This window comes from Apostichopus japonicus, chromosome 15 (genome assembly GCF_037975245.1).
Source record: "Apostichopus japonicus isolate 1M-3 chromosome 15, ASM3797524v1, whole genome shotgun sequence".
NCBI lineage: Eukaryota > Metazoa > Echinodermata > Holothuroidea > Aspidochirotida > Stichopodidae > Apostichopus > Apostichopus japonicus.
Genome location: NC_092575.1, coordinates 7854596 through 7868088, shown reverse-complemented (window position 1 = coordinate 7868088; position 13493 = coordinate 7854596). Strand labels below are relative to the sequence as shown.

At 38.8% G+C, this 13493-nt stretch overlaps 1 protein-coding gene across 1 annotated transcript; it reads right to left on the bottom strand.

Annotated features, from left to right (window-relative positions):
- Positions 1–1131: 1131 nt before the first annotated feature.
- LOC139980724 (large ribosomal subunit protein uL23-like) lies at positions 1132–8499 on the bottom strand. The gene is made up of 6 exons (XM_071992591.1): positions 8350–8499; positions 7132–7268; positions 5876–6015; positions 3877–4053; positions 3080–3149; positions 1132–1251 (listed from the first exon to the last, which is right to left on the bottom strand). Exons 1-6 carry the CDS (start codon positions 8372–8374, stop codon positions 1237–1239), a joined length of 564 nt encoding a protein of 187 aa, XP_071848692.1. The 5' UTR covers positions 8375–8499; the 3' UTR covers positions 1132–1236.
- Between the last annotated feature and the right edge of the window lie 4994 nt (positions 8500–13493).

The window sequence follows — 13493 nt, the reverse complement described above, 5'->3', positions numbered from 1 at the left end:
CTTTTTTGTAATGGAGGTTGACTTGTCAATCTCAGGCTAATAGCATCATCATTGTTACAAAAGTTTTAATTTAAAATGCTCCCAAATCCACTCTAAAAGGAGTACAACTTCAGGGTTACAAGTCATGGTAAACTGGTTAAGCAACAACCCAGCTCTCCACTGGCAGCAATCAATACTTACCAATTCAGTACAGTGTCATAGTCAGTATTACTTTCGATTTGATAACAGTGTGACTAGTTTTGCTTAAAGGCATTGAAGACTTGCACAAAAAGAAACATCCAATGCCGGTAATCTGACCTAGTTTAGAATGAGGTGTAACAGAAGTGTTAGGCACCACCATCGATCCCAGAAAATACACACACAGCTTTACAGTCGGTAATTAGACACTAGTGTACCGTCAGTACATACAGCTGTGGTCAATACCAACAGCACAGTGTACAAATGTAACAGCGATGGACATCTCAGGTCCAGCTAAAGATAACAAGATATCATTTTTCATTACTGTCTGCACTTTGTAGCGACAAGAGATAAACTTCACCTGCAAGCAACGGAAAGTTAACTTTTTCACAGGGCGGCACATGGTTTGGGGCGAGTCTTCAATGCCTTTAAGTCTGACAATGGCTCAGATTTATTTTCTTCTGATAGTCTTGTAACTAATGCCAGTCTTAATGTGTCAATAGAGAAAGCTTGTCTTATTGAGGACTGCTCAGTAGCAGAAATGTAACATGTTACTGTCAAGTCACTTCCAGTTATTGCTTGGACTAAAGTCACTTCCAGTTATTGCTTGGACTCATGACACTGTATTTTTTCTATGGGGAAGTACTTGGCAATCATATTCAAGGCAATTCATGTTGAAAAGTCACTGATAATGAATCAGAGTCAATACTCATCATAAATGGTGGCAATTAGAGAACTTAAAGGGATGAGAGGAGAGAAGTGGGTCATTTCCAATAGGTACTTTTTGACTCTAGACTCAACATATGAAATAAACAACAACCCCCACACCCTGCCTACAACCCACACAACTTCCCTTGTCAATCTATCAAATAATATCAAAAATTCTCAGTCTATAAAAGCAAATGTGTGAGTAGCAATCTAAGACACAAAAAGGAAGAGATCAGAGATTATTAGTTGAATTTGTACTTTTTATTCTGCAACTATAGACAGATCAACAGATCAAACATAAATCCAGCAGGTTTGCAATCTATAAGCATCCAATGATAGCAGCCACACAGTTCAGATGATACCAATCTGGAAAAGAATTTTTGAGATATCAGAGTTTTAATGCTGGCAAGATTAAAATCATTAAGACACATATTTTTCAATTTGTAGACTTTCTATTTCCTCTAAGCTGTAATAGAGATGGCTTTTATAACTGCTGTATCTAAATACTCGTAACATGACCTACTGATAGCACTGGTTTCAATGGCAACATTATAACCATTCTACCTTGAAAAGTTTAGAAAACAAACAAAACAATGAAAAGTAATCATTTCAGGTTCTAATGGCACTATGGGATCAAAACATTTCAGGTTCTCCTGGCACTATGGCATCAAAACATTTCAGGTTCTACTGGCACTATGGGATCGAAACATTTCAGGTTCTTCTGGCACTATGGCATCAAAACATTTCAGGTTCTACTGGCACTATGGCATCAAAACATTTCAGGTTCTAATGGCACTATGGCATCAAAACATTTCAGGTTTTAATGGCACTATGGCTTCAAAACATTTCAGATTCAAATGGCACTATGGCATCAAAACATTTCATGTTATAATGGCACTATGGGATCAAAAATTGACAAAATCACAGGATCTAGACATGACTTTTTAACCATTGAATCTCCCAAACAGAGCAACATTTTTCTTAGATGTTTGAACGTGTTCATCACAAAGCTCTGTCTTATAAGTTATAAAGATGATACTTTGGTTTGTGTTTCCTTTCAAGCAAGTCAGGGATATGAACATGCCTTCATGCTGGCCAGTAAATGCTTGCTTGCTACATAGGTCGAATCATCTCAAATTGTTCACATAAAACTCTTACCACAGTTTATCATAAGCCTAACTAGGTGCAACTGTGTTTCTGTTGCGGTGGGCAATAAGAGAACAGATAACATGGCTGCAGTCGCAATAATACCCAATCACTTTGTAAGGAAGGGTGTGCTTTGGAAACAAAAACCAAGCATGGTCTGCATCAATTGTAACAAGAAGCACATATTTACTATGAATTGTACTGAAAACATTGTTAAACTGTGCTGTTTCAGCAGTCTGACTTTGAGAATTCTATATCCACAAAGTATTCAGGTGAACAGGATTTGGATCAGCATTCTTTCATTGTAACAATCCATTGTGGGCTTACATATGACTTACATCGTGGACTTAATTATGAGGGCCAGTTTTTTATGCACCTACAATTTGTTGAAAAGGTCCCAACTATTTTCTCACAAACATGGCTACATAACAACTTTGAAAACTGTAGGCATAGGTAGAGTAGAAGAAGTGATTAAGTGTCTGTGGGAGGAGGGGATTTCACTATTTGAGGGGAGAGGATTTCACTATTAGAGGGGAGAGGATTTCACTATTAGAGGGGAGAGGATTTCACTATTAGAGGGGAGAGGATTTCACTATTAGAGGGGAGAGGATTTCACTATTTGAGGGGAGGGGATTTCACTATTTGAGGGGAGGGGATTTCACACTTTGAGGGGAGAGGATTTCACTAATTGAGGGGAGAGGATTTCACTATTAGAGGGGAGAGGATTTCACACTTTGAGGGGAGAGGATTTCACTAATTGAGGGGAGAGGATTTCACTATTAGAGGGGAGAGGATTTCACACTTTGAGGGGAGAGGATTTCACTAATTGAGGGGAGAGGATTTCACTATCTTTGTAGGGAAAGAAATTGACTGAAAATAACAAAACAACCATTGTCTGCATAGAAGATCATCTGCAAGAAGGCATCAATGCACTTTTTTAAGCCTGATGTCACAACATGAGTAAGAATATGAATCATTTCCTCTGTGTCACATCTGTTCTTGCATTAGCAGACATTTTCTTAGTGACATATGTGATTAATACTCTCACCTTGTTTGCTACATCTAGAGCATCAAAGTCCGGTGCAAGTCTTACGTAAGCTTTCTTCTCTCCGTCAGGTCTGAATGGATCAAATCAAACAAGTTTCAAAATAAATTTACAACAACTGTAAGATTAGAGATAATTGCTGTCAACATTTATAATACACCTTTCCTGTCAACTGCAGTTACATCAAGCGGAAGGCTGTCCCTGAGTTATAGCATCTCCCAAACCACACAAATGTACATAAATACTTATTTAGTCTTTAAATCTTGCAAACCCCAATAAAAATCCATTATAAGTGTAATAATGTGGTTATATTGGATGTGTTTGTAGTAGACAATAATGTAATGAATACTAGATCAATTATTCCCTGATGAATAAAGTATTTTACTTGCACTTAATCCTCATGCTGCATATCAATTGGACCAGACGAACCAATACATATCCTTATATTCTCCTTCTGTTCTGATATTTAACAATAAAAATAATACAAATGCAGTAAAATGCGGAACAAACACCTGTTTACATTGCTTGTAAAGGATGTATGTGTGATAGTGAAGATCAAAGTCCAGCAGTGGAGACAGGTGGCTCATGCATGTTCTATAAATTGGGAAACTTAGCACACAGAACACACAAGAAAAAGAAGAGAGGAGAGGCGAGGAGAGAGGAGAGAGGAGAGGCGAGAGGAGAGACGAGAGGAAAGATGAGAAAATTTGTAGAACAATGTACAACATCAGTCCCACTGATGCTACAAGTTCGACAGCGCACAGCTGCAGTAATTGCCAAACTCTGACACTTCCACTTACCTAATAAGAGTGTTCACTTTGGCGACATCGATGTCGTAGAGCTTCTTGACAGCCTGCTTGATCTGAAACTTGTTTGCCTTCAGCGAGACGATGAAGACCAGGGTGTTGAATTCTTCAATCTTCTTCATGGCACTCTCTGTTGTCAGAGGGTACTTGACGGTGCTGAACTGGTCCAACCTAAAGAAACAACCACAACCCTTATCAGTTTATGTTTCTAGAGAAACATTGTTAATTCCTTTAACTAACTACTTTTGTCTCCAGTTTATTTCTCTATGTAATGTTTTGGTTACAATGATTGTATTTGTTTGTGACTACATTTTTAAGACTTCTTGTTGGGTTTGGGGATAGACGGGTGGGTGGACAGCTAGCAGCAAACAGGGTTTCATCCAGACACTCATGGGCTCTGCTATATGCCTATAAATCACGAGCAACATTTTTCCAATTTGCAACTCCTTGTAGTTTACTATGTGTAATACTTATGAACAGTCAAAGTAACCTGCACCGTAGATAAATAAATAACTTCTTCTTCTTGACAATTAAGAAACACTGAGTGATACTAAAGTAGTGGTTTCCAAAAAGTACAGTAAATGGGCCTTTTTACTTCATTTATCAGTACAATTCCTGATTCTAATTACATTTAAAATTTTTTTTGCAATGAAGCAGTTACTGATAAGGCAATCATTGAGGGTAGTGTTATATAATACACAGATTTTCCATATGGATATCGTAGACAAATGCAATTTTCGTTTCTCAAAACGATATCGTGATATATTTAGCAAAATATAAAATTCTATTGACAGAGTTGCATGCTCTGGTTGGTCAGTAATGTTGACAATGGTTTCCATATTCGGTTTTTGGTACTTTCGGTTTTTACACCCTAGCTCATATGGAGCCTAATATTTTTACTAATCAGCATCAGCCCGATTGTGAATGTAGGTAATGGCAATTTCCGATTAAAACACACTCGGTCAAATGCTAACTTTTACACGGTATCGTTTGGTGAGATTTTCAAACCATATCGGATGCTTAAGTTCACACTAACTGGGGAAGATTTTTAATGCTTGTTCGAAGACAGCCAAATTTTCTCTCAAAAGACCAAATTTTCCTGGTTTGACAGAAGAGACGCTTACAAAAATGCCTACTGGACAAACTTGATAAAGACTTTCAAAATGTCAACTTTGTGCACTATCATAAACAAGTGACCAATATCCAGTCATAGGCTTGATCAAATAACAAATTCTCCAAGTATTAATCTGAGCTAATACGATCAAAGTAATAAACCAACCACACGTTTCGTACATCAGTGCAGCTGCGCATCACTACACTCCTGTCACAGAGATTTGTTCTCAACAAATATTTGCTAATGATTTGATTATTTTGCAACGAGCCGACTGATGATCTATGCACCAGCCTGCGTACTTTGTTCGGGAATTTGCTAACAGAAAACTTACTGATGAATTAGATGCAGTGATTTTATGACTATGGAGGCATTACATGGATCGTTGCTGATTTTGTCAAAATGTTCAATCTCCATTTACAATTAGTAAGGGCTTGTACCAACCATTGGTTTTAAGTGGGGTCGCTGCACCTGCTGCTATTTTCCTCATTTCTTTTATCATGGGCCTTATATTTTTGGATGATAACATTTTTCATTTACAAAACCCAAATTGAAAAGATTGACCAACGGACAACCTGAAAAATTCCTCGATCATCATCTCCGAATATACTGCTGAAAAACACTTTCTTTACTTCAAACTTCCTGCAAGATTGTGTTTTTCTTTACCATCGTTTCTTTCACACTTTTCCATACAATTATATTTAGTACAACTTCAAAATCCAAACTAATATTGTACTTGTTTGTCAAGTTTTCCATTCAAATTCCAAAATTAGAAGTGACCAAAATATACTGAAAGATGAAGCCAGCAATTGGTGGGGTACCTAACTCAATTTAAGATGGAAGTTTCTTATAAGCTCCTGTTTTAACACAGTGCCTACTTACCTGGGCCTCTTAGGTACACTCTTTCTGGGATATCTTGGATTCCTTGGTAATTTAAGAGTCTTAGGTCTCCTGAAGGTCACCTGCTTGAACACTCTCCTTTTCTTGGTGTGGAATGTTCCTTTCAAAGCTGATCGTTTGGCCTGTGGAATAAAGTATTAACAACATTGTGATTTAGTTTGAGAGATGTTCCGCTGATACAAATGCATCGAGTGACCTGCGACGATGTGGGCTAGAATCCCAGATTCAAATGACAAGGCAGTTGTCCATATATACCATTAGACATAAGCCCTACACAAAATTAAGAATACAGTATATATTCATATTCTTTTGAGACATTCCTACTACAGTTCTTCTTTGATGTGGCTAATGCTGCAATATCCATCTTCAATTACCTCCTAAATGTAATAGGTTGGTTCAGAAATATTTTATATTTATCGCAGATAAATAGAAAGTGCCAGTAAGAACAAAACGACACTACCCCAAAGCACATACTCAACTGACTTATAGGTTGAGAGCGAAATTACATCCACCATTCTATAGCACATAAATTCTTAAAATGCATAGAAACTTTCTATAAAGTTTCAGTTGTAATCGAAATCGCAAATTTTGAAGGATTCAACTCGTATAGATGTAAAGAACTGTAAAATAAAGGTATGTATATTTATTGCTCATTGGAACGGTATCATAAAAATAAATGGAAAACTTGCACATGTAATTAGTTACCTCAGTTGGTACTACAAGTCTGTATCTACAATAGTGCTAAGAAATATGTAAAGTTACCCTTTTCTTCCAAAGGTATTATACTGCTCAAACTTTGTGACTGGTGTACTACTCAGTTTCACGTTAAGCTTTAAGTTACACAAGATTCCACTTCTGAACATGTATGGTAATATAGCTTATCAATGTTACTTGATGGATTCATGTGCACCGATTTGCTCAACTGTTTTTTTTTAAATCCAATACTGATTACTCAGTTGTGGATAAGTATTTTTCTTTATAATTGTGAAATGATAGATTGAGGGTATAAGTCTTCCAAGTTGAATGTGCCACAGAATTTGCACCTTTATTACCATTACTACCACCAACGGTTGACTACAAATGTTTCAATGCTTATGCCACACAATATGTGTCCTTCAAATTCAACCAAATTTCCAGTCAACAGGCATCATGGGCTACTGTCCCATGAAGTATTCCTCTTCCTGACTGTATTCATTAGCTTCTTTCCATCAAGAATATATGCAAGCCTGAAACCATACCTTAAGGGCTTCGGCCTTGGCCTTTGCCCTGGCAGCATCTGTCTTTTGTTTGGCCTGAGCCTCGGCTCTGGCTCTAGCTTCTACCTTGCTGGCTGGCTCCCTGGTAGCAGGGCCTTTTTTGCCTGTCTTTTGCAGCGCTAAAAATGTAAAAGAAATATATAGTGTTAATTTTCAATTGTTCATGACATTGGCTAGGGCTACAGCTTTTAAATACTTTTGGCCGGTCAGGCACTGTTAATTTCCGTCATAGAAAATGTAGTTTCCGACATAGAAAGAAATGCTTTTCTATACTGCGGAATGCACTTTTTTCTAAGAAAGTTATTTTATGGTGGAAACTGATGATCCCCTTTAAAGCTTTAGGCCTAATGAATAAATGTACTTTTGAAAATTTATGAAAAGTTCCATTACCAGCGAAATGAATATCAGATAACCTTGTGGAAGTAAAACTATACAATTTGGCATAGCCTAACATTGGCCTAGGCCCCTATTTGCAGAAGGAAATGTAAGGTTTGGATGAGAATGAATGTTCAAGTCCCAATAGGAATTTTGAGGTAGATGGCTAAGCTTGGTATGAGGGTGGTCGTTACCACTACAGTGTAGGTTAGATTTTAGGAATCCCCTAATCTGTACTGTTTGCAACAAATTGCACTTGATCAATTCTAGGCGTACATGGATACTACGTTTGGCCTGAAACTGAAAGCCAGGTCTACCACATATGCAGGCAGTGTTGAAAGGACTGGGTCTAACTAGGCTAGGCCTAGTTAACTTCTATTTCAAAGCTAACATAAACATACATTGTGAAAAATGTGATGCTAATATAACTGCATTATACAGACAAGCATTATACAGACAAGCATCGCATAAATCATTAAATGGAGGTTGTGAGTTTCTCATCAGGTATATTTAGCCTAGGCCTACAGCCACTCATGTTAACGCATTTAAGTATGGCTATCGTTTGCAAATAGGCCTAGCCTATGCACGTTTGGCTTATGAGTAACGGAGCTGTGTAGCCTAACGAGCAGCTAATCACACAAATATGGGTTTGATAATTGAACACTCATTTTCAAATGGATCGCAAAAGACCTTACTTTCTAGTATTTTAAAAAGAACGTTTCATGCTATATAATTATAAAATAAATAAGCTAGGAAAATCGTTTTAAAGATCCAATGATTGATAATTTTGCCCTAATTCTAGCATAATTTCTACAAGCCACGTGCCTTCCTTTCTCGCTTTCGGGCCCATTTTGGAAAAGAGAGAGCAACAGGAAGTGCGTGAGGATAGGTCAAATGTTACTTGGTAGTTGCAATGCGCCCAAAGAACTGAATGCGCCACACTTCAAAAGAAGATACCTCAAAATGACAAAGTAGCCCGCGGATTCATTTTGATAATAGTTTCTGTAGTTCCATGTTTAGTTTTTTCCTTGTAAAGTTAATTCATAAGTACGGTATGACTTTAAAATAAAATAAATGAGATTTTTAGTCACTATTTTGTCCCCATGTCCTTATTTAGCCACTGTACATAAGAACATGAAAGCATAAACCTTAACTACCACTTGGTTTTCAGTGACAAAGTCAAGTTTGTATAATGAACAACTGCACAATGTTGGCTGGGGATCAGTACAGGGGATGAGGCCCTAGTTCCCGGATTTTAAAAGAAGAAAAAAAATACGCCAGATTAAGATTTACTATAAAATTCTATGACATATCTCTCGGAACCCTATATATAATGGGGTGCACTGTGCACTGATCGCCCCCTGCAACGATTTTCGATATTATAATTATTGTACTCTTGTATACTATAGCGAGTTTGCATCAAGAAAATATGATGTGAGAGAAACAGAGAGAGGGGGGGGGGGGATTCAATTCTCTGCTTGATACCCCGGAATCTTTAGCATGTGGTGATGTTTCTTAAGTGTTCCCTCGTAGCCACTGTAACTTGGTTGTAAGAATTCAGAATGAAAGTTTGAAGATTGTTCTACAGTATGTCTATTAGCATATCTGTATAAAGGAGTATATCACTTTCTTATCCCCTCCCCTCACTCCGCCTCAAATGTAATGAAATGTTATCCATTTTCAATGCAAGAAAATAGTTCAGACCTAGTCTTCATGTTCCCTCCTCCATCCGCCCCACTCTCTCTCTCCCTCCCATAGGGATGTGAAATATTGTAGACGCTTCTCAGCAAACTCTATGGAAATAGTTGTCATGGAAATTCGTCAAAATTTGTCAAAATGTCCGATGAGGGTTTCCCATAGTAAGCTGACGGACATTAGAACAGTGTTTACAGTTATAAGAGTATGCAGGTAGATATGCAGGTTAAGAGATATGCTGCAGAAAATAGGCTCCAATTTGTATTGCATAATACTATATGAAACAATTGAATGGAATTAAAATCCTGAACCAAACAATTTAAAGTCTCAAAACATGTTTGGTGATGAATTTCGGAAAACAAAACTCCGAAGCTGATTCAATGTTCAATGACATTAAGAAAGATACTATTCAAGAGAAGAAACCTAACACAGGCTAGCCACGAAAGTAAGTAGTCCTAGGCCTAACCGTCGTAAACAAAACAGAGAGATCTGGTTGGCGCATTATCTGTTGCACGGGGCAGTTGCAAATGTTGATTGAAGTTTGTAGAATCTACGAACTCGTTAATAAATCTGGCGAATTTTATTCAGCTCAAAATGTTTAACGAAAGATAACCCAATAAACTAATGAATATTAATATGAGAATTGCATAGAACGGTGTCATCTTCACTGAGCTTTTAGAGCAGTAAGCTGGATAGGTCGATGTTTAAATTTGGCAAACACACATAAAATTCAGTGGCGGATCCAGGATTTCGCCGAAGGGGGGGCCCAGATGGGAAATGCCTAATCGTCGTCCTGGGGGAGGGGTCTAAGGGGAGTGGGTGCCCCCTCCCCTTTGGAAAATTTCACAAAATATGGAGGTCCTCGGTGCAATCTGGTGCTACTTTTCGTGAAAGTTTTGAGTAAAATTTATTTCCAATAAATCATGTATTCATGGTTTGCCGGGCATATATTTGCAATTTCGAGCAATGAGCTGGGATTTACGTCTTTGGGGAGTAGGTGGTGATGCAAACTACTTTTTACCAGGCTACTCAGGCCATTTCATCTTGGATGCCCCCTTCCAGATGGAGACTATTGATGCAGTCAGAGTGCCCCTCTCACCTTCACTTTATCAGAATGATGGTGTATACTCTTTTTGCAAATTTATTTTACAAAAAATTACACGCACAGTGGCGTAGCTAGGATTTTTTGAGTGGGGGGCCATGGGGGGCTGTTCTTTCTTGTGGGGGGCGGAGTTTACTATCTAAGCGGAGCGCCACCTTGGTTGGCGCGGAGCCTACAGAGAAAATTTGAGATTTCAGCACCCCCCAGATCGCAGGAGATGGCACCTGTGAGGCAAAATAGCAACCAAAAAGATGTGCAACTTTGGTGACAGAAATGCAAAAAAGTTTTTTCTCTTTCATGCTGACTGGCCTTGCCAACTCAGCCAGACTTTTAACTTGAGGGAAGTTGGCATCATTTGTCGTTTCAAGCTGTCAAGGCCTTTCTCCCAACTCAAACCCCTGTGGGCTACCGGTAGATTTGCAGGATATGCCCACATGTGGACTTAAATAGCATTAGAGGAAGGGGGTGGAAGACTAACACGCATCGATGTTTCGGTAATGGTCCACATTGGTGGCTCGGTGCTTATTAGGCCATTTATTGGGTTTCTTGAGGCAGCTGTCATCAGAATCTGGCTTTTTGTGCCAATCGATGACCGATAACATGTATTGGTATGTAAATTTCTTCTTCATATATCTAGCAACACTCTAAAAACAAATGAGTGGATTTCATTCCATTGGAGTGATCACTCGGCGCACTTCAAATTAAGAGTGAAATTTAACTCTATTGGAGTTAACCCTCACTCCTAATATGAGTGAATATTACTCTATTAGGAGTTAAGATTTACTCCAATGGAGTGGAAATTCACTCTTATACCGGAATGTGCTCAGTGATCACTCCCATGGAGTGAAATTCACCTATGTTTTTATCAGTACAGTACAGTGCATATCATCATAGACGTACGTACGTACGTACTACTACGTACGTTCGTATATCAGACGCACTCGATACCCACGATACGATATGGTCCTGGAGAAACTATTTCCACTCATCATTTTTTAAGGCGATACAGTAGTGAGTATTGAACAGGCACAGCCGCATGTTTGCAGGAAATTCAGAATTCCCAATATTTTATATCTCTACCAGTAGTGAAAATCATGTTTTTCGACAGTTTCGTGGACATAAAAAGAAGTTTTGTGGAATATTCAATGACATATCAGGGGCTGATGCAGGATTTGTGACATGGGGGGGGGGGTCTGACTGGTCCAGCCGGCCTGAACGTAAGACTATCTAAGCGGAGCGCCATCATCGGTTAGCGCGGAGCGTACAAGAAAATTTTTGGCTTTACAAACCCCCAGATGGCCGGAAACAGCATTTCCCGAGTATTCTAAGCAGCATGTACCTAGCCTGAAAATATGGATCTCATGTCTGCAATTTCAGGCCCCCCGTAGCTACGCCACTGATCACGCATGGGGCCATTTCCCTCGAACGCGGTAAAAAAAAAAAAAAAAAATCAGGATTTTCAAAAAGGGGGGGCCGGGCCCCCCGGGCCCCCCCTGGATCCGCCCCTGAAATTCTTCATGGTGTGGCACCGGTCTACCTGGATGAACGTCTGAGTCAGCGTGTTCCTAGTCGTAGTTTACGTAGTAGCTCCGACGGGGAATCCTGGCTCAATCAACCACACGCTCACGTAATAATTTCAATGGTGAGAGTGCTTTTTCGACCTGTGCACCACGTCATGGAATAAGCTTCCACATTTACTAACCTCAGTAGACGAGTTTTATATTTTTAAATCTAAACTGAAGACTCATCTTTTGAAAAGTATTCTTAATCAGAATTATTTATGTATTTATAGTTTACATATAGTATTCTTATTCTTGTATCAGAGAGTTTAACTTTTCTAATTTTTACTGAATTTGATAATTTTATTTCATTGCTTGCAATTTACATGTTGTACGACGCGTTGAGATGTGTTTACATGTAATGTGTCTATTTACAATTACAATTACAATGTGCAATTGAGACTTTAATTGGTAACAAATAATTTGCATGAACGAACATCTTGACTTAGTGGTCCAAAGTGATGTCATCGTTCGTAATATTAAAATCACCACAGGCACAAGGTCTGCAATTCCTATCAAATTGTATTTCAAAATGTAGATAGGCCTATCATCTGCATATAATGTCCAGTGGCGGAGCGTCCATACAGTCAGGGGCGGATGCCCCCCCCCCCCCCTGACGGACTCAAATGGACTGCTGGTGCCCTTTTCAGCTTTTTACCACTTTTTACTTATTCGCGATTATTTACTTTTTTATTGCGCTCTCATCTACCTGTTGACATTTGTCACATTTTGTTGGCGATGACACCTATTTATTTTTCGTTTATCTGCAAATTAGCAAGGCCAGGAAAGGGTCATTTCCGGCGATCTAGGGAGTATCTTTACTCAGAAAATTCTATACGCTCCGCGCCAACCTGTGCTGGCCGCGCTCCGCTTAGATAGTGTCGAAAGCGCCCCTACAGACCATTCTCGCCCCCCTTGACCAAAACCTCTAGCTCCGCCACTGATAATGTCGTTTATTGACAGGAGCCGTCTCTGTAGCATGCTACCTTGCACAATTCCCGCAAACTGTCTTTCATATAGCATCTCCAATCACAGGTTTTATCATTGTTATATAGTCGATAATATTGTAAATAAAAGAGAATCGAGGACTCAGTAACTGGTTGTGGATAACGCCATGTTGTAACTCGCTTTTTACGAACGCCGAATGAGCACTCAGAAACAACCAATACATTACACTCACCTTCTGTTGTATATCATGATTTATGCGCAGTTTGTTGCGAACATGAACCGCTTGCCATTCATTCGATAATTCACTTGTTGGGAGCTGGCGAAGTTTAGAAAATACTATGAATCTCAGGTGTTTGTTATTTCCAAATTTGTGTTGGTCAAAGGAAAAGGCAGCGGTATATAAAGCAAGGAAAACTGGCATCTGGAATGTCGTGGGTCCAAGCCCTCTCCAGTTAAGATAATGTGGGCTTACTAGCCAGCAGAAATGTGGCGTTTTCCCAAGTGAAATGGACTTCTAAATAATAAAATATCCAAATATGAACTTAAACGGTAAATTGAATAGCCAAGTACCTGATAGTACTTGAACACCTGATGATGTTTACTTGAAACATTCTGGTTAAAATCATTTGAATAAATGCTTTACATAGTGAAATGCTCAGAGACGA

What these genes read in the sequence shown, in the direction of transcription:
- LOC139980724 (XM_071992591.1), bottom strand. Translation starts at nt 8,374, where the DNA reads ATGGGCCCGAAAGCGAGAAAGGAAG. An exon ending in CCAAGGCCGAAGCCCTTAAG is followed by an intron (nt 6,016 to 7,131) that starts GTATGGTTTCAG and finishes TTTATTCCACAG; the next exon opens with GCCAAACGATCAGCTTTGAA. An exon ending in AAAGTGAACACTCTTATTAG is followed by an intron (nt 3,150 to 3,876) that starts GTAAGTGGAAGT and finishes TGATCCATTCAG; the next exon opens with ACCTGACGGAGAGAAGAAAG.